At 34.6% G+C, this 25,407-nt stretch overlaps 1 protein-coding gene across 4 annotated transcripts in view; it reads left to right on the top strand.

Moving 5' to 3' along the window:
• Positions 1 to 25,407, top strand: part of SLC4A7 (solute carrier family 4, sodium bicarbonate cotransporter, member 7) — a 75,372-nt gene that overhangs the window by 37,366 nt on the left and 12,599 nt on the right. For all 4 annotated transcript variants that reach the window (XM_015562088.1, XM_015562092.1, XM_015562094.1 and 1 more), the window contains 14 exons: positions 474 to 631; positions 2,352 to 2,439; positions 4,148 to 4,294; positions 6,734 to 6,840; positions 9,074 to 9,248; positions 12,834 to 12,967; positions 14,147 to 14,392; positions 16,466 to 16,571; positions 17,248 to 17,409; positions 17,753 to 17,866; positions 20,338 to 20,499; positions 20,683 to 20,934; positions 23,477 to 23,545; positions 24,959 to 25,132. In XM_015562088.1, the coding sequence (XP_015417574.1) occupies positions 474 to 631; positions 2,352 to 2,439; positions 4,148 to 4,294; positions 6,734 to 6,840; positions 9,074 to 9,248; positions 12,834 to 12,967; positions 14,147 to 14,392; positions 16,466 to 16,571; positions 17,248 to 17,409; positions 17,753 to 17,866; positions 20,338 to 20,499; positions 20,683 to 20,934; positions 23,477 to 23,545; positions 24,959 to 25,132 (2,094 nt within the window). The remainder of the gene's footprint in view (positions 1 to 473; positions 632 to 2,351; positions 2,440 to 4,147; positions 4,295 to 6,733; positions 6,841 to 9,073; positions 9,249 to 12,833; positions 12,968 to 14,146; positions 14,393 to 16,465; positions 16,572 to 17,247; positions 17,410 to 17,752; positions 17,867 to 20,337; positions 20,500 to 20,682; positions 20,935 to 23,476; positions 23,546 to 24,958; positions 25,133 to 25,407) is intronic.

Below are 25,407 nucleotides of genomic sequence, written 5' to 3' on the forward strand. Positions count from 1 at the left end.
CTGGGGAATGCCCAGAGTTCTTTAAAATAGGACTTATAAAAAAGACAAAGGGACTAACTCATTTCTAAGATGGAGTAATAGATTATCATGAAGTGAATATTTTTTAGCACTGTGTATAATTTCATGAACTATTGCTAGTTTGTGAACTATACTTTTGTCTTTAAATAATTTTTAATGAATAGTGCTGTGTTCATTGAAAATTTTTTTTCTTGTTTCCATGTTTGATAATTTAGATCTCTGAAATAGTAAAGATTATAATAGTTGAAGCAATTGGGAGTATTTTTTCCTAGATGCATTTTGCTTGCCTTTTTTGTATTTGTCTACTCTCCATCCTTTGTGAGAATTTTGGGATTTATATCTTCTTTAGATCACCAGTTTAGTCTTGAAGGCATATTTTCTTTCCCGTTTCCCTCTAAATAGTCTTATAAACACCATGTAAATTTTATTTTAAATGATTATTTATTTGTCAATAGGTTGATATGAATTTCATGAGGAAAATTCCTTCGGGAGCTGAGGCATCCAATGTTCTGGTGGGAGAAGTAGACTTTTTGGAAAGACCGATAATTGCGTTTGTGAGACTGGCTCCCGCTGTTCTCCTCTCAGGGCTGACTGAAGTCCCTGTTCCGACCAGGTAAAGAGTTCGTTCCAACGAACGCGCTCTCAGCGTGTCCAAAATCTAAGTTTTTTCATACTGAAGGAACATGTTCCATTATGTATGTAGTAAAATATCATTTTAATTATTAATGTTGCCATTGTTCCAAAGGCTTTGACTACTAGGGGATAAAAGTATGATCTCTCTTTTTATTTTTGAATAACTTATTTTTATTAACTTTAGAAAGAGGAAGGAAGGGAGCATTGGAGAGAGGGGGAGAGAGAGAAACATTGATCGGTTGCCAGAACTGGGGATCGAACCTCAAAACTGGGTATGTACCCTGACCAGGAATGGAATCTACAACTTTTTGGTGTATAGGATGACAGTCCAATCAACTGAGCCACACCAGCCAAGGCCAATCTCTCTTCCTAAAACTAAAAAAACAAAGGGGTAGGGGGAAAGAGAATATCTATAATACTTTCAACAATAAAGATAAATTAAAAAAAATAATTGCAGCATGAAAACATGTTTCATGGATACCTTTATAAGAATTTTGTCATCTCAGGAGTTTTGGTTTAAAAAGTGGTACATTTTAGATATATGATCTGTGCAGGCACTGGAGTCAGAGAAAATGGAGTTGAATTTTTGCATTTCCACTTGTGGGAGGGTCAGGCCTGACGTAAATTTTCTAAGCTTCATTTGTAAAATGAGGATAATAATACCTTATAGTTGATTAAATTGATAATGCCCCTGAATTAGGCAAAGAGCTTTGTTCTGACCTGACCAAAATCTTCTGTTCAAAATACATTATGAGTAAAAATGAAAATAGGGGTAATATCCATAAGAATAATTACCAAGTTGTGCTATAAAGAGTAATCAGTTCCTTAGCTATTGACTGTATAAACTTAATTCCAAATGAGAATAATTTAAAAATATTTAAAAATTATTTTTATAATAGTAAATCTGAGGAATTAATTGCAACTTGATTGAAATGTACATGCCTATTTTTAATATGCTTTACTGAGGTGCATTAATGGTGTAGTATTAAGATAAATGAGAAAAATAATTCTATAGATTCATATTTACATTTTCATAAAATAGGAAGATGAATACTTCTAGTTTGGATAAGTATAAATATTAACATTTTACTGTCATTAATAAGGACATAATTAAATAGGAAGTTAATTACTTTTTATTTAGTCACTATAAATAAATAAAATAATCAAGTAATAGTTGGTTTGGTGATAAATTTGGAGCTGTAGATAAAAATTCATTTTCCTTCCAAAAGAATTAGTTCCTTTTTCACTACTATACTAATATTAGTCTTAATTCAGATTATATTTTGAGGATTTGTGGATTTTTCTGTGTATACTCTTTAATTATTTTACTAGGCAAACCTTTTAAGTACTTCAATGGAATTGGTATTCACTAATTTATTTATTTATTGTCAAACAGACCAGAAAAAATTGTTTACTCAAATGCAAAAGGATATAGAAGATGTAAAACACTCAATTTCTGAATTACTGTCTTACCCCAAGAAAGATGGGAAGTGATAACTTAGTAGGAAGTTAATTATGAATGCCTTTCTTAGTTCTGTGATCTGCTTTAGTCTGAGTAGAGTTGCCAACTTTTTCAGTGATTGGGGTGAGCAGATGATCAGGGTTTTTGTGTTGGTATTTCAGTGATTTTTTTATGATTGCTGAGATTTATGTGTGTATGTTGTTTATGTTTAAATGTGTGTATTTTAATGTTTTCTTAGGTTTTTGTTTTTGTTACTGGGTCCAGCAGGCAAGGCACCACAGTACCATGAAATTGGAAGATCAATAGCCACTCTTATGACGGATGAGGTAATTACATACCCTTTGAAATGGACACTGATTATGAAGCGTATACTATATAAAGTCCCTTTTGAAGTGGAATTTCAAATCCTTTTGGACACCAATTATGAAGCATATAATATTATAGTTCTCTTTTATAGTGATGCTTAAAAATTGACCTCGCTGTATGTAATATTTTATCTCATATTCACTCTTTTTGTTAATTGAATTTATTGGGGTGATATTGATTAATAAAATTATATAGGTTTCAGGTATATCTCATATTCACTCTCTTCAGCTGTTTTGCCTTTGTTACGGTCTTCAGGACGATTCTGTCAGGATTAGTGGATATTTTTTTATTTTCTCCCCTACATTTGAAATTATTGATCACCTTCTAGAAATATCTTCATCCTGGATTTTAGGATATAATTTCTTTTGGGTTTCCTCAGGGCTTTGTCTTTTTCTCTTTCCCCCCCTTTTTTTCCTCTAGTTTCTTTCTTCCATTTGTGAACTTCACCTTTGACCATGACCTGTATTGATCAGGACTTCTCTCTCTTTTGGAGAGGCTCTAGCCATCTCTGCTGTGTGCCCCTAAGGTATCTGAAACCCCAAATACCTGAACCTGGCCTCCTTTGTCTGTCCTGCCTCAAACAGTTGGTCACCAGATTCTGTTGATTTTACCTCCTTAATATCTTTAGCATCTAACCTGCCACCTCCACCGCCACTTCTCTGGTTTACACTCTACCTTCTTCTCTTTGGTGATTAAAGTGGACTTCCCAAATCTTAGCATAGTCTCCTCCACACTACCAATTACATGCAGATTTCAATATATCATTATCTTGATCTGTATATGTCAATGCCATCTTGTAATATACTTATGTTTAAACCTAAAATCTTGGCCATTGTCTGAATAGGGTCTGTCTGATCTGGCCTCAGCATACTTCTTGAAACTCATATCCTCCCCCATTTTGCCCTGGCCACATTAGTTTCCCTTTTGTTCCTCAGATGTGTTATGTTCTTTTCTGCCTCTGGTCCTTTACAATGGTTATTCCCTTTGCCTGAGTTCTCTTCTACCATCTCTTCCCTCTGCATGGGTTTGTCCCTCCTTTTATTCACATTTCTCCTACAGTGTTACCTCCTGTAAGACTTTCATTCACCTATTTTATTTTTATCACAGCATTCATTTTTTACCTGCAATTATGTATTTATGTAATTAACTTCTTTCACTCTCTTGCTCCCTAGGGCTCTCGAGTACAGGGACCTTGCCTTATCTCTCTCCATTGCACTCTCCAAGTGTTTAGAATTGTGCCTGGCAAATAGTAGGCACCCAAGTAAATATAAGCGATCAAATAAATTAAGTGTTTAAGTAAAGCTGATTGTACATCCATGATTATTGGTTTAGGATAAATGACATTTAACACCCTAGAAGTGGAAAGACAGGCTGCAGTATTTTATTCAGTAATGAATTGCTGAGTATTTCCCATGTAAAAATTTATCTTTTTAAAAATTATTTTGCCTTAACACATCACTATTTTATTTTGTTTTATTGATACTGGTAATTCACCTGATAATACTAATAATGGGTTATTTTTTATAGTTATTACCCAGGGTGGGATAAGAGGTTAGGTAATTATCTTTATTGTATACTTATTCATGTTATCTGAAGTGGATTTACTTTGTATAGAACTTTCTTTCAACTTTAAAATTCTTTTACTCAGTGTTTTTCCCCCTCCTTTAGATTTTTCATGATGTAGCTTATAAAGCAAAAGACAGAAATGACCTCTTATCTGGAATTGATGAGTTTTTAGATCAAGTAACTGTCCTACCTCCAGGAGAGTGGGATCCTTCTATACGCATAGAGCCACCAAAAAGTGTTCCTTCTCAGGTAAGAGTCCATACAGTATTTGAGGTATGTTTACAACATTAAAAAAATACTTTATACATTGATAAGAAATTTTTTATTGACTTCAGAGAGAAAGGGAGAGGGAGAGAGAGAGAGAAACATCAATGATGAGAATCATCAGCTGCCTCCTGCACGCCTCCTACTGGGGATCAAACTCGCAAGCCAGGCATGTGCCCTTGACCAGAATTAAATTCGGGATCCTTCAGTCCGCAGGCCAATGCTCTCTCCACTGAGCCAAACCAACCAGGGCTACTTTATACATTTTTAAAAATCAAAACTGCATATAACACTCAGAGAAGTTATACCCCAATATGTCCCCTTGATGTTCTCATCTCTGTACCACCTTCTGTGGGCCACCATTTGTTACTAGGTTTTTATTTATCCTTCTAGTTTTTATTCAGTACAAAGAAATATGAACCTACAGTTTTATTTTCTTCTCTTTCTACCAAAAGTTAATATACTATGTGTATTGTTTGGCACCTTGCTTCTTTTTATATAACAACATATTTTGGTTATCTGATCATTAGAAATATTCCCTGTTCTTTTCTCAACGTTTTGTTGTATCCTGTTTATTGGATATATCATAGTTTATCCTATCCCTCGGCTTAGGATATCTTTGGTCTTTTAGTACAAACCACATCATGGTAGTGATATGCCATATTAGTCTTATGCAGATAGAGCTGTAGGATAAATTTTCAGAAATAGGATTGCTGACTCGCATGGGAGTTATAATTTTAGTAGGTGATTAGCAGAATCTCTTAAGTAGATTGGTCCATAGATTTTTGTGCAATCTTTGTGTTTTGGTATTACCATTATACTTGTTTTATAAAAACTTTTTAAGTTTTCCTTTTTCTGTGTTCTTAAAACTTTAAAATGGCTTGGAATAATTCGGTTCTAAAAGTTGGAAGAATTCTTTTGTAAAGTTTTCTGAGCCTGAATATTTTGTTATATGTTAGGCTTCAACAACTTGCTTATTCTGTGGAAATTGGTTTGTGTAAGCTTTCTATTTTTTCTAAGGGCAGTTTTAGTAAATTATTGTAATGATTTCCCTCTTTCCTGGTGTCAGTTGGGAAGTTGTGTTTTCCTAGTTTATTTATTGTGTTTTCCTTTATTTCATCAAGGTTTCAAATGTGTTTGTATAGGGTTGTACAGTATAGTCTCTGTCTTTCTTTATAGATATGTATATATATATATAAATAATTCCCCTCAGTTTGTGAAGTTGCCTCCTTGTTGTGATTGGCTAATGGTTTATCATATTTTTTAAATAGAGCAGCTTAAAAAATATAATTTTAGTTTTTTTTAATGTATTTTGTTTTTCTAACTCAATTTCTGCTTTTTAGTTGTTTTATTTCTTTCAGGAAAGATTTTCTTTTTTTTTGTTTTAACATTTCCTGAGCATAGATGCTTAATTCATTTTTCTTAATAAAATAAAATTGTTTGTTTTCCAGAAATTCCATAATTTTGTTTTCTTCCTTGAACTAAGATGTAATTTAGATTTTTCTTTTGATATTTTCAAGTGGTAATTTTATGATTATAGATATGTCTTTGTACTCTATACATATTGAACATATAAACCAGGTAGTTTTAAGTCATCTAGAGTCTTTGAACCAGGGGATCTCCTGGGATGACCCCACCCACCCCACCTTTCTCTCCTTCTCTCTCCCCCCTGCTCCTTCTACTTCCCTCCCTCTTCCTCCTCCTGCTCTTTTTCCTTCTTTTTCTCTAATTCTTTCTCGTTCTTTTAGGTCCAAGTAACCAATTAAAAACTCACTCTTTAGAGCCCGGCGGCCAATCCTCAGGCGGCCCGCCCCAGCCCCTCCCGGAAGAGGCGGCTGCCCAAAACCAAACAAACAAAAAAACTCACCCCTTTCTTTTCAAGTGAGAATAGTACTCTTGAATTTGTAATAAAATATAATGGGATATTGATTTTTTATGCTTTTAATAACCTTTGTGCTTTTTATATCTTAAGGGAAGTATCTTAGTAAAAGAAAACTTGCATGTACATTTCTCTTAATGTTAAGTACATTTTTAGTAGTTAACATGAGCAGTATTTTAAAAATTCTGGTAAGAGCAATGCTTTTATTGGCTATTTATGTTCCTGTTGCTGAATAGTAATTTGAAACGGTGTGTGTGAATGTGTTTTATAGTGTATTTGATAGAGTATAAAATGGAGCAAGCTGAGCTTGAATTTAGAAATATTAATAGACAAATATTGGCTTCTGTTTTAAAGTAGAGCTTATTTAAAGTAGAAGCTGATGTTAGAAAGCATTTTTTTTCTAGGAGCACAGCACGCGCGCATGCACACACACACGTGTATATATATCCAGTAAGAGATCTCATGCTCCTTCTGAATTGAAGAAGCCATCTCAGCCTTCCTAAAAAAACATTCTGAAAGTGTGTTTTTTTGTGTGTGAAATGCAGGAAAAGAGAAAGATTCCTGTATTTCCCAATGGATCTGCCCCCAGCTCGGGTGAAACTCATAAAGAGGCTGCTGACCATGCTGGGCCTGAGCTACAGAGAACTGGACGGTGGGTACAAATACTGATACAATGTGGGTGTCTTTGGAGACTAGGGTTTGAATTGATGAAAAAGGCACAAAAAGTCTTTTTCTTTGCAAATATTTGAACCTAACCTTACATGGTATTTTTTTATATTAAAAAATGCCTTATTGTATAGGTATGTGATGTTGAAGGAAATTAATATATATTTAAAGATAATTTTACTAGTATATACTTGGGTTCTGTATACCAAGCTTTCATTTATAATGAAAATATGCACCATGTTAAGAATGTTGTACAGTTATATATAGTAGGTTAATTTACAAAAAGGTTTTTAAAGAAAGTGTGGAGTTCTATTATAATTCTCCTTATGAAATTGGAGAATTATGGAAACAGAAAGGAATTACAACCAAATTTTTTTGTGTGTGTGCATAGACTTAATTCTCTTAAAAGGGCATTATATCATACGATAATGTAAAATTAGACAAGTATAATTAATCCATGGTATTGATCTCTGGAAACCTAGTTAGAAAAATTGTTGAAGTTGTTCATTTTGGGGGAATAAAGAATATATTGCCAGGTGTAAACATTGCCTTAAAATATTTTGTAGAAGTAGAGAAATGTTGTTTCACTTTTTATGTAGAAAAGCATGGGATATTGATAACCTTTTGTCCACTGATGGTCTCTGTAGAAGTAAATATTGAATCTTGAATATTTATTTAAAAAGCAGGATATCTTATACACTATTAGGGATAGTAATGACATGCCTAAATAATACTACATAGAAAAAAAAAACATGGTATACTAAATATAAACTTTAGAGAAGCTTAAACTCACAATTAATCCATTGACTAATATATTAGTCTCTGTGAATATAATAGGGTATAAGATTGTCCCCATGCAAGAGGTGTTGGTCTGATACTAGCTATTGTTATTATTATTTCCTCAAACTTCAAATTGAGATAGGATTGACACATATGTAACACCTTAATCAATAAAGAAAAAAAATTGAGATAGGATTAGTCACTGAGAAGTGCTAAGGCCCCCATTGATCTCATGGTCACTCATCTGAAAGCTTTATATAAGCTGTTAAATAATCAATTATTGATTTGATGGTGTGATTTTATTTTTAGATTATCATTGGCACCTTTATTATTGCAAGTTAATTCCCCTTGCTGTCAGATTATCTATAGGGTAACTTCTTCCACTTGTCAGTGTGTGTTTAGGATCTATTTCACTATTAACTTAAAAAAAAAAAAGCTAGAAGGGTAAAGCTTGAAACATCCAAAGCATTTGAAAGCATAAGATTAATTTTTTTGGAGTGTTTTTACAGTAGGGATTTGAATGATTATATATATTTTGAGTCACAAGACGTTTTTGAATTATCGATTTGTCGCAAGTATTTATTGAATACTTACTATGTCCCAGGCAGTGTTCTTAGAGACAAGATGATGACACTAAATAAGAAAAAGTCTGCTCCTCACAGAGCTTATATTTTAGTGGAATGTTTTCAAGTTAACTGTATCCAAAAGTTAGACTTAAAAAAAACCTCACACGTTGAAATGACACACACTGCTTTGATGTGCAAATATAGATTTTTATATTTATTAAAACTTTCTAGTAATATGTGCACTAGTTTGACTACAAATAAAGTAAATTGCATACACTGAAGTACTTTTTAGGCTTTTTTTCCTGGACCAGAAATATTTATACTATTAAAGTGCTAATTTAAAAAGTAATTGAAATTATTTAATTTACAACTGAGTGGACCTATGCACAGCATACTCTATTTATATTAAAGGGTATTTTGGGGGCTTATAATTTACGTTATAATTGCCTTCCTGCAATTTCTGACACTTGCCTTTAAGATTTATAGTGTAGATAATAATTATTAGAATTGCTTATGCATATTTTCATGAATGGGTGGTTAGGTTTTATTTACTTTTATTGTACATTTTCTTGCCCATTTGTGTCTGAAATTACATTTACTCATATAAAATCATTTGCCTGCAGTTTTTTCAGTATGTAGTCCATGAAATATAGATGTTTATGTCTCTTAACTTAATGAGATCGACCTTTCCTCTACCAGTGGGTTAGATTAAATGAGTATATCTTCTGTAATTTATACCATGATTTAAATAGGTTATTAATTTTTGTTGACAAAACACTAGACACCAGCAGTTTTATGTAGCCCATAGTTTTAGATTGCAATAGCTAGAATCCTCTAGTGTACAGTTTGACGAGTTTCATCTCACCTATTTAGGCTTTTTGGTGGTTTGATACTTGACATCAAAAGGAAAGCACCTTTTTTCTTGAGTGACTTCAAGGATGCATTAAGTCTGCAGTGCCTGGCCTCGATTCTTTTCCTATACTGTGCCTGTATGTCTCCTGTAATCACTTTTGGAGGGCTGCTTGGAGAAGCTACAGAAGGCAGAATAGTGAGTACAAAGATTGGTAGTGGCCAGGCTCTTAGCTCTTCAGAGGCAAGTGTCTGTGTGCATTTGTCTCACTATTCCTACTTTTATCCGAAGAGTCTACCCACAGCATGATTAACCTGTCCAAAAGCAGACTTCCCCCAAAGGTAATTGCTATGGAAAACATGGGGAAGCCATATGAACAGGAGAAGATGCACAGTTGAGGTAAAAAATAAAAATAAAATTAAAAGAAGAAGAAAAAGAAGAAGAAATGTTTATCCTGGTTTGCTGGATGAATGGTTTTATAAATTGAGTAAAAGGCTTTGTTGTCTGTCTGGGGGAGAAGGGTCTGGTCTGGTGGGGGGAGTCTGCTTGAACCTAGTCCGGGTGGGTTGTGGGTGGAGGATTTTACCACTGGGGCTACGTCACATCCTGTAAGGCATCATAGGATTAGGTACAGCCATGTGAGTGATATTTACTCATCAACCCTGGCGGGTAGGTCCGGACTAGACTGTTTGGAAGAAGAGAACATAATTGTGGACAAATGATGGATTTTTGAAGTGGTGCTTGCTTTAATTTTGCTGTTAACTAAATTTGTGTGAAAGTAGTCAAAGCTTGTCATTGGAAAGTATAACTGAAACCTGCATCTGTAATTTGACATGACTGAAATGAAAGTTTTTATGCTTTTTGTTGTTGACTCAAATGAAAGTTTTTATGTTTTTTTTGTTCTTTCGTTTTTGTTTTGATCTTGGTAATATTGTATTAGGGGCCGTGGGAGTATAACTGAATAGTGCTTTGTAAAATCTTGAAGACAAGTTTTTGTTTATATATATTTTAATGGCTTTTAAATGAGATGATTTGTAATTCTTAAGTGTATTTTATTTAATTATATTTACTCTTGGGGAGAAAATGGACTTTATTTTGTATTTTTTTTTTTTTTACAAATAAAAGGTTAAGAAATAGTCAAAGCTAAGTAGTGATATTTTTTAATTAAAGTATTTCATGAGCTGAACAGGAGATAAAACTGACTATTGAAATTTCCTTTCAGCTCAGTTTATTTTCAATTACTTAGATAATATTCCCTTACTCTGTAATCACTGTATTAAAGGCATGTAATTTTTTGTAAGTTGCTTCATGTGCTGACATTAATTGTACATGTAACTCTGCTGGTCCCCATGGAATTGTGTCTCATCTGTTTCCATCACGGAAATACTGCTTTGCTCTTGGACTGTGACTGTCTCTCTCTGCCTACCCATCTCATCCTGCCATCTAATGCCATGTGCTGGTGATAGTGCGTTAGGCACTGGAGGAATATAGATGAGTGTTACACAAGCATGCATCTTCTGCCCTCCATGATCCTAACCTAAGGGGGGAAAAGACTAGATAGTATATTACCATGTCCTGGGTGCTGGGCCACGCAGGTGTCAGATCAAGGAAGAGCCGTGGGAGTTGAAATAATGGAAATGGAGAGCTCAGAGTGGGTTATGGAGGAAGGTGGTTTGGAAATGTGTTTGTTTTCAGATGCTTTATGAGAACTTCAACAATAAAAGGAGACGGTAGGAGGAGGAGTTCCAGAGTTTGTAGTGATCAGGGAGGAATGAGTAGATTGGGAGCAGTTGGGACAAGTGGGGCTTGAAACTGAGAATAGATGGAGGGAATTTACAGGGAGAGCAGGTGAGGAATGGAGGAGGGATGAGAACAGGAGGAAAATGGCCCAGCCTATCAGATACAGGCGCAGTCAAGAGCTCAGGATGAAGTAATTTTGCAAAAACCAAAACAGATTTTTGAAGAGGACAGACTAGAAGGGAGTGTTTAGTGTCACGGCAGTGGGGAGGTGTGCGGGGAAGAGAAGGGTAGGGCTATGGGTGGGTAAAACGGAAACTTGTGAATGTGGGGTGGGGATGGCAGGTAGCAGGGCTGTGACTTCTTTAGGGCAAGACCTGGTTCAGTTTGGGCATGAGCATAGAAATAGTTTTAAAAATAGATCTGGGTAAAGGACCTGGTAAATGTGGCAATAAGGGATTGGGCGTGGTGAAAGGAAGGTCTTCATGTTGCCGCTTTGCTTTTTCAATACCATGTTGGGAAGGACACTGTAATTTTGTGCCTATCTGTCCCTGTTAGCATTTCTTTATTTGCCATCTCTTTGCTTCTCAAATTTTTTTTTCTATTTCTAGATACCATTTAATACGTAAATACGCATATTCTATTTTAACTAAGGATTTTATAATGGCTTAGCAGTGTCTTCTAGGACAAACTGCATATATGGGCAAGAAAAATTCATTTTATACAATTAACAACGAGATTCCTAATATGAACACTTTTAAATTTTGCCAAAAGTCAAGTTTGTTTTTCTACGAAGAGTTAAATAATACTTGTACCGCATATTATTATTTTGTGATTTTAATTTTGGAAGGTGCTGTTTACTGCTGGCAATGAGAATTGCTACCACTTGTTAAGTACATTCTGCAATGCTGGATGCTAGGCTTGCTAGGTGTTTCCCAAAGTTCTCCTGGCTAAAATCACCCCCCTAATTCAAAAACGGGAGAAGTTGGGCACAAAAAGTTTTAGTTGTGTCCATGGCTTAACACCTAGCAGGAACCAGTCTTAACGCTTCGAATCTGGTTCTCAAGCCCTGCTCTTGGCCTGATGTCATGCTGTCTCCGGTTCCTAGGGGGTTGTTTCTCACAAGCTGCTTTTCCTGGTCTTTACTTACCACTGATGGGCTTTTCCCGTCTTGATAGTGCACTCCAGTCCATCTTGATCTTTGTGAATCGTAAACTATCCTTTCCTTCTGATCCCTTCCGTTTGTCTAGGGGCCGAGCCTAACTCCCTTACTACTTAATAACGTAAAGGTAGAATGTAATGTGGGTAGTGGTCTAAAATTGGCTGCTAGTTTTGATATAAAATTTCTGAGTCTTTTCATTTTCTCATTTTATCTTCTGTTACCAAGCTTTAATAATAGTAAGATACTTTCTCACTTATGATTGCTGTCAGTTTTATAAAGAGATTTTCCCATCTGTTTTATTTATGTTAAGCATTTCCTTTATGATATCTGTTGTTTAAGCCTATCATATTAGATTAATTTCTTCAGAATGTGTGAAAATTGATCTTTAGAAGTCAATGGGAGAACAATAGTATCACATGTTAATTTCTTATCTGTTTGAAGGAGTCTTTTTCCTAACAGGATACCGAGTATTTAATGTTTTCTATTTTTAAAATGAACTATTTCAGACATACAAAAATATTCAAAATAATAATATATATATATATCTTTGTATTCACCACAGGCTTAAAAATAAGACATCTGTAGGTAGAATTGAGAAATGTCTTCCATTTATTCCTCCCTCCTTGACTCTCACAGTTTTGAATTAAGGTTGATCACAAATGTTCACTTTTAATATGCAAAACCAAAGCAATTTTCCCTTTGTATTTAAAATGTATTTTTCATTTTCTGTACTTAAAATACAAATTTGAAATTCAAAGTTGTGTTTGCTTTATATTTTTATTTGATTCATATTTTTTATTTTCTAGATGTCTTATATGTATTATCATATGTTAGAGATATATTTATGATTGTTGCTTTTATTCGTTTCTTTTTTCCTTAAACAGAGTGCAATAGAGTCTCTTTTTGGAGCATCATTAACTGGGATTGCCTATTCGTTGTTTGCTGGGCAACCTCTAACAATATTGGGGAGTACAGGTCCAGTTTTAGTGTTTGAAAAAATTTTATTTAAATTCTGCAGGTACGTAATAATTACCTATTTCTCACATGTGTTTGAGTATGTGTACAATTGTATATTATATTGTTTTTAACTTTAGCTGAAAGTACATTATATATTTAATATAGCTGAAAAAGAAGATCTGATCAATATGTCTATTTTTAATATTTTTGTGTTACTGTGTGGTTGACCCTGCTCTGGCCCTTGTCATCATCTCTCTACCCCAGTTACTTTGAGTGGAAAAACAGTGGATTTGAGTACTGATAAGCAAATCACTTAAAGGGCAACAAAAATTCTTTGTGCTAGAGAATTTCAACTCAGTAAGAACATGTTAGTCTGAATTGTTTATTAGATGGTATATTGGACTTATAAAAGAAGTTTAGGACGGTGGATCTTGAGGGCTCAAGCGGACTTTATCCCTTGGGCCTATTCCACAGAGGGAATTGGCACAGTTGAGGGAGATGCCCATTTTCACTGGCAGGGCTGACAGTGTGGGAACCATGGCCGGTACTGTGTCTGGTAGACTTGGAATTCGATATTGCCAGTCTTGTTCCTTTTGTGAGATAAATGCAACTGAATATTTTAGCCTGGAGCAACCTGATGCTATTAAATATTTGATCCTCTCACTCCTCTTACTCTGATTCTTTCTTCACTGAACAAACTGATTCTGATCCTGATCTGGCACATGAGATAGACTAATAGAGGATGCAGTTACCTGTAGTAATTTCTCAATTAAATTGAATTAAAAATTGAAGTCACTTTTTCTGTAGATACTGGTGGTAGAGGAGATGGTGGTGGTGATGGTGGGGCAGCAGTGTGATCACCATGTTGACACAAAAGCACCCGGGTCTTCAGAGAGAGTCACGTTTTGTTGTTCTACAGACAGCTTGTCTGTCGCTGACTCCTCATAACTGACTTCTGAAGTGAGGTCTTTGTTTTTTTGAAATGTTTATTGCCTAGCAGATTTTCACTATAAATCTTTTATGTAAGTAAAATATAACCATTAAGTATGTTAATAAAAAGCTAGTCTTCCTTTGAAGCAGAAAAACACACACAGCTTCCTTTAGTCATTATTTTGTTGTTCTATGATTTATGACTCTTATGTTGTTTTACTGTTCTTATTGCTTGTGATGACAATTTTAAGTATAAATACTGTTCCATTAGTATGTGTTGATCATGTTCACGTTTTTCTTTTTTAAACAGAGATTACCAGCTTTCCTATTTGTCTTTAAGAACCAGTATTGGTCTCTGGACTTCTTTCTTGTGCATTGTTTTGGTTGCCACAGATGCAAGCAGCCTTGTGTGTTATATTACTCGATTTACAGAGGAGGCTTTTGCAGCTCTCATTTGCATCATATTCATCTACGAGGCTTTGGAGAAGCTCTTTCATTTAGGAGAAATATATGCATTTAATATGCACAACAATTTAGATGAACTGACCAGCTACTCGTAAGTGTCTCTGATTCCCTCTAATATTAAAGTGCATTTTTTTTGCAGAGATGTCTGAACCTAAGGATGGATTTTTTTTTTTTTTTTTTTTTGCGATGTGATGCTCACTGTATCGAGCTGAAATTACCCAACTAGCCATGTGAAGGTTGACTTGTTTGTTACAGATGAGATTTTACCAAAGCACTCAGAGGACATAAATCCAGTTGAACAGATTCACTTATTTTTATTCTGTAAATGTGATTCTGCATTTGATGGACTTACATGGAGAAATGTGGTTATCAACAAACAACAAGAACACAACTTCCTTCCTACCTTCCTAAGGCCCAAATCCCTGTACTCTTCTGATTCCTTTTATATGTCTCCTCCGTACCCCTTCCCTTGCCTGCCGTGCAAGCTCTCAACTTTGATGGTCAGAATTTGAATGAAAATTCCTTTAAGACAAGCATGTCAAGCTCAAAGGCTAACCCGGGCCAAATAAACAAGGTTTAAGTTTATGTAGGCTGCAAAAAACAAAAGCTTCAATTTTCATAGAAATGTAGGTTTATTTCAGTAGAGATATGCTGAATACAAAGGGCTGAAATAAATGAGTAATCGTTAACAAAATAATAGAACATTTTCATAACAATATTTTTTCTTGAACATTAACTTAACAGACATTGAATAGCTGCACAAATTAATAAGCGTAATGCAAATAAACCTATTTTTCTTGTTCTCCGAAAGCGAAATATTCCTGTTGCACACACCAAACAAGTCAGTCCAAGACTAATGACGCGGCAATTGGCTGCTAAAATATTCGCTGCTAGTATTAGTGGAGAGAATGGTGTACCTGCGCATAAGGGAAATGAATGCAACACGATTATAGTAATCAGTCATTAGTGAACGTTGTAGTTCGTTGTTAATAATTATGTATAACAGGATATTATAAAAATTAAGTTACGAAATTTTTATTAAAATTTTTCTCACATGCTGTTACATTGGCTGGGCCGCAAAAAATATTCTTTGTGGGCCGCGAGTTTGACATGTTTGCTCTAAGACATTGACCTGTTTGAAAATATTAGGTGACACTTTGATGCCGAATCTATTGTGTGCTATCTTCTTTGCTCTTAAACTATTTAATTTTTTTAATGTTATTTTTTTTGTTTCTTTTGCTGCTGCTTTGACCTCTTTGAAGCATGGTTTTTAGAGTGATGCTTCCTTCTGGTTAACTGAGTAATTACCGTGAACATCATTTGTTCAGCTAACATTCTGTGGGCACGTGCTACGAATGTTGCATAATTTGTGTCATAGTGTTCCTTAACTATTCATATGTATGTAGAAACTGAGGCTCTTGGAGATTAACTTTGTCTTGGGTCAAACAGCTAGTAAATAAGAGAGCCTGGATTGAATACAAACTCCAGCCTCTTGCCTCTCCTCAAAGAGCTCATAATGTAATTGGGAATATTCCTGTGTGTTTTCAAGTTTTAAATTCACACTAGCGATTTCTTTGCTTGTGTGTGTGTGTGTGTGTGTGTGTGTGTGTGTTTTCTACCATTTCTTTTAGGTGGGTGAGTTAGTTCTGGATATGAACTAAAACTATGATCTTCTAATGACTGTTCTAAGCTTGTCCTGATGGAAAACTGTGTTACTTACTTCTTTAAGAATGAGCCTTAAGATCGATAAAGGAAGAGTAGGTAGGGCTTGCCAGAGTACAAGGAATTAATGGGAGTATAACTGTTATTGAGAATCTGTGTGATGTGTGTGTGGGTATTAAGTACATGAGATTTAGTGGAGACTAAACTTGCTAAAAAGTTTCTCAGATTTTTAAAGAAATTAGTACCCCCTCCCAAAGAAGTAGGTCTAACTAGTTTCATTAAGTAACATCTCACTGTTATTTGTACTAGTTATGCTTTATTTATGTAAGCCAAACCTCATTCCATTCTTTTGTTTCTGATGTGTTTTCATTTTCCCCTTATTCATGCTTTGCCACATGGAAAAATTAGGAAGTCAAAAGCTACCACTTTGTGGGATCAGTTTAATAAAATGTAAACATGAAATACAGGACCCTAAAAATTTCACCCTTTTCTAATTTCTCAGATGTGTATGTATTGAACCTCCTAACCCTAGCAACGAAACTCTGAAGGTGTGGACGGAAAAGAATATAACGGCACATGATATTTCCTGGGGGAATCTCACTGTCTCTGTGAGTATATTATAAACGAAAGGATTTTGCAACTATTAACCTAGTTCTTTAGCTTTTTCTGAGTAGACCTACATTTTCTTCTTGATTGATGTACTACATCTAGTATGTTTTCAAAACATAGTGTTAGGTTGACCAAGTAGGAGTTACCACATTTTTATGTATCATGCCCTAAAAAAGTATAGGCTGAAACAAATGAAGTTGGTATAGGAAAGAAAAGACAGAATATATTTGACTTCCAAAATATAATTATTAAAAAATATGTTAATATACTTTTTTTTCTAATTCCACTTAGATTCATAAATTCAAAGGAAGTATACACTAGGACTGTGGTTACACATAGAGTTGACAGTTACAACAGCTCATATCCACTTGTCCTGCCTTCTGATTTTTGGTTCATCTGCTCTATGAACAGCTTAGTTAGAAGACCACGAATGTTCTGCTAATGTCCTGATTGTGAAACCATAACATCTTTGAACTCAGAATGTGTCTTAACAGTTGATGGTGTGTTAGTTAAAGTTGAGTTGGAAGTGTTTTATTCCTTTCTGAATGATATATAAAATTGATGGTGTGTCTTACAATCAGTAGCATCTTAGAGTCTGAAATTTATTAATACTTTATTGGATATCTGAGAATCCCCTTCAATCCCTCCTTTTTCTATTTTTTCTCTTTTTCCCAGGAATGTAAAACCTTTCATGGTGTATTTGTAGGATCAGCTTGTGGTCATCATGGGCCTTATATTCCAGATGTGCTCTTTTGGTGTGTTATCTTGTTTTTCACAACATTTTTTTTGTCCTCATTCCTCAAACAATTCAAGACCAAGCGCTATTTTCCTACTAAGGTAATTGGGGTATAATTTTGGAGTTCTGGTAATATATTGTTTGAGGGTTAGTACTTTTTATCAAATAGTTTGAAAGAAATTATTCATAGTAATATGTATATTGTGCATCTGAGCTAGCAGTAGGAAAACAACAATACTTTGAGAGATGGTAGGTTAGTTGTGAAATGTGTTTCCTATCATTTGGGAAAAAATATTAGATATAAATGTATTTCACTGACACATTGTCACTAATTAAACCTCCTTCACACTTTTTACTGGCATATTTTAATCTGAAAGATATGAATTATTTATAAAGGATACATACTATATCTGTATTTCTATTAACATAATTCTTTTAACATAGGTGCGATCGACAATCAGTGACTTTGCTATATTTCTCACAATAGTAATAATGGTCCTAATTGACTACCTTGTAGGAGTTCCTTCTCCTAAACTTCACGTTCCTGAAAAATTCGAGGTAAGGATTAAAATACTTGGCTATTTGTTACTTAGGCATACCATACTACTTTATACTGTGTAGGTAGTTATTTTTAAACTGTGCATAGTCTCTCTGAAAAGCTGATCCTTGAAAAGAAACATTTTATTTCCCACATATATAAATAGAATGACAAGATGCAAAGCTGCAAGTGGACCCGTTTAGGAAATAAGCAAGTAGGTATCAAAGCTAGTCCATTCTGGAGAATGAATGAAAATATCCATGGTGAAGAGTTGAGAGACATTGAAAAAATTTGACCCTGTTCTCATAGCTGGAGTTCATGATGTTCTTTCCAGGCAAAAGAAACATTCTTTATTCTCTTTTAAAGAACTAAATCAAACTTGAATTTTTGAGTAGCAAGGACATTGTTGTTAAATTTCTAGAAGGATAGTGTATCTGACAGGAGAGAATCAAATGTTCTCCCATAAGAAAAAGGACACTCATTGTGAACATCCATGAACCCTTTGTTCTCATTAGCAAACGCTAGTTCTTTTGTGTACAATATACTGCACACAATATAGCACCTAAAAATATTTTCCCGTCTAAGTTAGAGGTGGCAGCTTTTGAATAATTTCTGGCATTTATTCTTAGCGTCAAGTATTTGTGTTACTGCTTACATTTACATTTAGCAGATTAGATGACTTCTTTCAGAAGCAGAAGGTTTAAAGGTGATTAGGAATAAGGAATATAATGAAGATAATTTGTCTGTTTTATCTTTCACTGGGATAAAAAGAAATAACATTATTTTTAAAACCAGCGATTTCCAAAGTAGAGTGCATGAGTAGAAAATGATCCACCAAAATTATTTAGAAGTTCAATTTATATCTTTATCTAAAAATAAGAAAAATTAAGCCTTATACTATTTACTACATGAATTTCACTCTATGGATAACCAAACATTAGTAACATAACAGGTAAATGAATGTAGAGCCATTGGGTATATATGCTCACTATTATTTATAAAAACTTTTTATATGTTTGCTGGTAAGAGTGTATAATTTAAAAAGTTTGGAGACCTTTGCTTAAAAGCATAGATTTTGAGCCACTAAAGATTTTAGGTCAGGAAGAGATGGCTACATGAAAGTCATTCTATTTTTACCAATTCTTATGAATAAATGAAACTCTAAATTAATATTGCTTCAAAATATTGATGTATTTTCCTGTAGTGATAGCCTCATTTCCTGATTCAGATTCCTAAATATACCCTTGTTATTCTTTTATTGATCTAGCCTTCAAGTAGCAGACTGATTTCCAGGGGCATAAAATACACTTGGGGAAACAGTTTAAGGAACTCTTAAGAATGTAAACGTATAGATAAAATATTTTACACATGTGCAGTATTGAATATGAAGCAGTTTAATAAATAGCAGTGTGGGAACATTTGAATACCTGAATTAGAAAATATTAAATTTCCTTTTTGTGTTGACAAATGTTTTCAAGAAGAAAAAACACTCAATATCAAGTCTAGGTAATGAAAATGTGTAGATTTTAATATGTCCAACATCCTTCAAGAATATTAAACTCTCTTATGATCGTTTAAATTTTTTTGCTATACAACAAATTTTATGTTATAGAGTTGAAATTGTTAGCATCTGGTAAAGTGCCAGATTGTTGTCAGTAGATGGTTTGAAAAATAGTGTCCTGAGGCCCAATTCTTAGTACTGACTGTGCCAAGATCACTAGTCTGCAGGATCTCTAAAGCAGTTTAGTTTAGAAGTTGATCTAGTAGGTAGATTGATTTTACATTTTATGAGATAGATAGAAGCATGTTGAAATGACACCGCTTGACACATCTGTTCCTGCATTGCATATCTTCCAAAACATAATGCCTTTAAGCAATCGCCCTTTATTTGTTTGTAAATCTGTGCTACCGGGATTAGGTAACTGGGTAGTGGTCTGGTCTCCTATTAGTGATATTTTGTATGGCCACAGAAATCTGTTGCCTTGATGAGGGGCAGAGTGACCTCCCCATGCCTGGGACGTCAGACGGCTGAAACAGCTGAGGTGGTTGCCTCCTGTCCCTCTCTCACTACATCGTGTCGTATCCTGAAGAAAGCTTAACCAGGCGCACTCAGCTTAATCTCAGGGATCCGAGAGGGTTAGAAAAGAAGCTGCAAAGGTCCTTTCAGACCAAGACTCAAAACACCACCCAATGTCACGCTGGCCTTATTGTGTTGGTTAAAGTAAACCCTAAGATCGGCCCAGATTCAAGGGGAGGAAATAGACTCCACCTCTGCATGGAAAGAGTCGGACGAGGGGGCCCGAGTCTAGGGATGGGAAAAATCCTTGTGGCTGTCTTTGCAAATAATTCACCGTACATACCAAGATTTAATCTAGTTCTTTCTGATCCCTTGGGCTTTTCTTGGAATAGACACAGTCTATGCTGTGGGAATTTTGTGCAGTAGAAGAAGGAAACTTTTTTCTTTTTAAATTTATTTATTTATTTTTAACAGCCTACTGATCCAAATAGGGGCTGGATTATAAACCCATTGGGAGAAAATCCTTGGTGGACCTTATTAATAGCTGCTGTTCCGGCTCTGCTGTGCACCATTCTCATCTTTATGGATCAACAAATTACAGCTGTAATCATAAACAGAAAAGAGCACAAATTGAAGGTAACGTTAAATTTTGTCTCAAAGTATTGGAATTTTTTGAAGACTTTGGGGTGTTGTTGTAGTGACTAGAACTTGAAAAGATGTCAAGTGAAAACGAATTTATTCTCTCTATGAGAAGTATAGAATTTTAACCTGAAAGAAAAACGTAGACTTATAGATGTTCGTATCCATTTCACTTTCCAGAAAGGAGCTGGCTATCACCTTGACTTGTTCGTGGTCGGAGTTATGTTGGGAGTGTGCTCTGTCATGGGACTTCCATGGTTTGTGGCTGCAACAGTGTTGTCGATAAGTCACGTCAACAGCTTAAAACTTGAATCTGAATGTTCTGCTCCAGGGGAACAACCCAAGTTTTTGGGAATTCGTGAACAGCGGGTCACGGGGCTAGTGATTTTCATTCTAATGGGCCTGTCTGTGTTTATGACTTCAGTACTAAAGGTAACAGCCCTTTATGGCAAATGTTTTAAAATCTTCTTTATCGTAAAATTTAAGCCCGGTTGTATGAAATTGAAACATTAAAGTACCTAAAATTAGTTTTATTTCCTAGACTTTACCTGGAAAGTAATATTTTGGCATGGTGTTTAGTATAGCAGGCATTCAGTATTAGATGTACCCATTTAAAAAATAATTTTAAAAGGATAGAATTAAAACGAAAGACTACAGAGTTTTGGAAGGAATTAATCCATGACTTAGTTAAGATTTAAAAGAAGAATACAGTCAGAGGATGTTAAAAGCATAAGTAGAAAAAGAAATATGAAAAATGGATGAAACTGAGTTATCTGACCAAAATATAAAAATAATATTGCTATTAATTAAATTAATACATTTTCCTAAAAAAACTAAATGAAACAAAAGTAGTAGTAGCAAGCACTTAGTAGAAAAATATGAACAGGTAATAATATAAATGAATTATGTAAGAATTTATACTTTATGTCTGACATCTTTAGTCACATCTGCTTTTTGCCATACACATCTATTGAATCTTGTTGATTTAAAAAGTTAACGATAACCATAGCAAACACAGCTAAATATCTAATCTGAAATTTTCTACCTATCATGGAAGAGCTCAGCTTCATTTTTCCCTTGGTGCTGTAGTTATTTTTTTTGTTGTAAATAAAATTACTAAGTAAAGAGTTGTATACCATTTATAAAGTAGGATACAAGCTTAGAGTACATAAACGTGTGTATATGCTCTATAGTAACAAAAAAAATGATAAATACTAGAATTCTTTGGCCGCTTTGCATGCACTTTCTAACAGCCTATTAATTCACCCAATATTTGCTGAGTACCTACTATTCTACTTAGCCCTGGGGAAGCAATAATAAACATGCATTATTGTCTCCTTTTAAGAACTTGCCAGTCTAGTTGGTGAAACAGATAGGTAAATGGGACATTACTGTGCAGTGGTGAGTGTATTGTTAGAAGTGCTTGGGACAGAAGGAGAAATATGTGGTCTTTGAGGATGCCATTCCCTATTGATGAAGGTGCCCTTTACATTTTTAAAGTTACAAAATTTTAAAGTATTATCTAGGCAGAAAAAGTCAAGTAGAACATCAAGAAAGCTCTAAAATGAAAAGCTAGTCTTGCTATTTTTCCTCACTTTCTGAAAGGCACTAACTATCCAGAGATAAATTCGTTTTACCTTTTTGTCTTTTGAGTTATTTTGGCGATTACCACCATTACAGTTTTTTATATACTTTCATAATTTTATTTTTCACTTTCTTACCTTTAGACTGGATATCTTTATCAAAGACCATGATTTCCAAAGTCTAGTTCACGGATCTCTGGGAGTTCCTGACACCTTGTCAGAGATTGCCAGATCCTCCTCTTTCCAATCATGTAACTGTATGAGGCTGCATTTTCTGCATCTGCTTCAGCCAGAGTGACATATTGCAGCAGATTGAATGTACATACAGACATGAGAACTTAGTGGTCTCTGTTCAGCACCCACTAAAGAGTTTTAACAGAAATACAAAACAATGCCACTCTTAATTTTTTTGAAATTATAGTTTTCCATAAAAATGTCCTTTATATTAATTTGTAAGGGGTTTGTTATTTTAAAATGAATTAAAAATAACTATTTAAAAATTGCTTTTCGTTCCCAATATGGTTTTTTATCTATTTCCCACATAGGTATATGTGTACAGTGTATACATCAATGTCTTTAATTTTTAGGGGCTGTTTTTTCATTCTGTTTATTCACTTTTCTTAGCATTCTAATGTTGCTTTATGGGTAAAATATTTTCCTGAAATTTCTGGAGTATATTGATTAGATTTTTTCCAGGTTTCTTACAAAGGACATACTAGGTTGTTAGTAGGGTCTCCTCTGTAGCTCTTAGGTCTTTTTCTCACAGCTCTTTCTCCCTTGGATGAGAGTGATGATTGTGGTTTTGAGGAAATGAATGAGGTCTGTTGGTAGTGTCCTGTATCATGCCTAGGCATGGACTAGGTAGGCGTGATGTAGGATTCTCCTAAAATAAGAATTTTCTTTTGGGGTTGGGGTTTAATTATTCAGTAAATGCTACTGTGTGATAATCACTGTAGGGGTAGTTAGAGTAAATAACAATGACTAATGCTGTTGGAGTGATAGTTATATATACCTCGTGCTTTTTTGATTATTTTATGTATTTGAAACCTTTAATTTTCATGGCATTCTGATACAGGGAAGCACAGAGTGGTTAAGGCTCAATAAGAGGCTAACTGGGTTTTTAAATCAAGTAGTCAGATTGTAATGTTTAGTCTCTTAACCACTGAACATGCTCCCCCCGCTTTTAGGAATGAACATGGAGAAGATAAACAATTTTCAAGGAGGTTATTGTTTACTAGCATTTCTCTTATTTATAGAAAAGTTAGATCTCATTACTGAACGGTCATGTAATTCTGTCTCGGTAGGTATTCAGCAACCATGCTTTTGTGTACTTATTGCTGAGAAATTGTTTTAGTAGCAGTGGGTTCTGATGATGGTCCTTTCACTTACAGTTTATTCCAATGCCTGTTCTCTATGGTGTTTTCCTTTACATGGGAGTTTCCTCATTAAAAGGAATCCAGGTAAGTCTTAAATTTTTAATGATTTTGTAGAAAAACTTAACAAATGAAGATTATTTTTATGATGGTAGTGATTTATTCTCAACTCTAATATTTTGAGGACAGGTTAACTGGTGACTTCAAACATACATTTTCTTGTGATTATTGGCTTACTGCACTCCCTCCCCCCCCCCCCCCCCCCCCCGAGAATGAGGTTATGAACTGATATGGCCCTAACTATCTTTAATTGAAATCTTTGAAAGGCCTCTGTGATTAAAGAGTAGTATAGTATGAGGGGAAAGCAAAAGGATGGGATGGGAAAAAGGTGCTGTTTCTGATATGCCAAACAGTAATTTCCATGCTTACAAAGAAAAGGTAGATACTCGTTTTCCATTACAAATGGCAATACCTGCCATTGGTATGGGTGCAGCTAGTACAGAAATTATTTTCTATGCTCCTGAAACAACATTGGGAAGCAGGGAAGGAAGAAGTACTAATTTCGTAAATCAGCAAACAAATTGAGGGACTCAACTGAGGGTTCTTAACTAAGCAGTGGAGCCAACCAAGGCTGGAATCCAGTGATTTCGCTATTGGTTTTGTCTTATTTATATATAGTACTTCCTGGAGAACAACTTGGTGAAATTTACTAAGATTTGTATCAATCCAATCTTTTTTATATATATATATATATATATATTCACTCCGCAGGCCGACGCTCTATCCACTGAGCCAAACCGGTTTTGGCAATCCAATCTTAGTATAAAATATTTAGCACATAAAGCAAGGTTAGTACCACATGACCACCTCCTATCATGAAAAGCATATTGTCTAAAGTTGCTGGCAAGACTTTTGGAAGGCAGCATCTTGATTTTTTTCAACACGGTCCAGTTTCTGCTCTCCACTAGTCAGGAAATGATCTCATTAACTCACTTTTTTTTTTTTTTAACAATAATTTTGTGGGTAGGTAGGGCTGATCTTATTCCAAGTTTATAAATGAGGAAATGAAAGCTCAAAAAGACCAAGGAATTTGCTCACAGTTTGTTACCTGAGGTTATTTTCATAGAATTGGTAATGTTAGAACCTTATACCATTGTTACTGTTTTGTGGTACACATTAGGAACGAGTTGAAAGATTAAGTGACTCCTGCATTTGATTATAGCAGACAAATTATGTAAATATTTCAGTCCCCCAAATTAAAGTATTTTGGCTTGAGTTTTTGGATTACATTAATTGCATTGCCCTGACTCCTCCCTCCTTCATCTCTCCCACTGGGTTCAGAGGTTCTGTCCTGAAACTTCTCCTGTACTATCAGAACAAGGAAGTTATGGTTTCAGTCACAAAACCCTGAAGTTGAATGTAAATTTTTTTTTCCGAGGTAGCAGACATGATATTTTTGTTGAAAACGTTCTCTTGTTTTGTTTTCCATTCCACATGTAGTTTTTCGACCGTATAAAATTATTTGGCATGCCTGCTAAGCATCAACCCGATCTGATATACCTCCGCTACGTGCCTCTCTGGAAGGTCCACATTTTCACGGTCATTCAGCTTACCTGTCTGGTTCTTTTGTGGGTAATCAAAGCTTCGGCTGCTGCCGTTGTTTTTCCCATGATGGTAAGTTTTCTTTTTCAGACTTTGTTACTAATGAATGACATCTCTGTGTTTTATAGTAATTATTAATATTTATAATTGACTTTGAGAAACAGAATAAACCCATTTTTAAGTACCTTTGGTGTTTTGAAATAGGAATGAGCCCTTTCTAGCTATTAAACTAATCATTTTCAAGACCAAATTTGCTTATTTTTCTATACTTTTGTTTGTTTTTTAGTCTTTGAGCTGTAGACACCATTTTGTATTTTTAAATAACTTTTAAACAAGTTTAGGATATT

The sequence above is a fragment of the Myotis davidii genome, unplaced genomic scaffold (assembly GCF_000327345.1).
Source record: "Myotis davidii unplaced genomic scaffold, ASM32734v1 scaffold1910, whole genome shotgun sequence".
NCBI lineage: Eukaryota > Metazoa > Chordata > Mammalia > Chiroptera > Vespertilionidae > Myotis > Myotis davidii.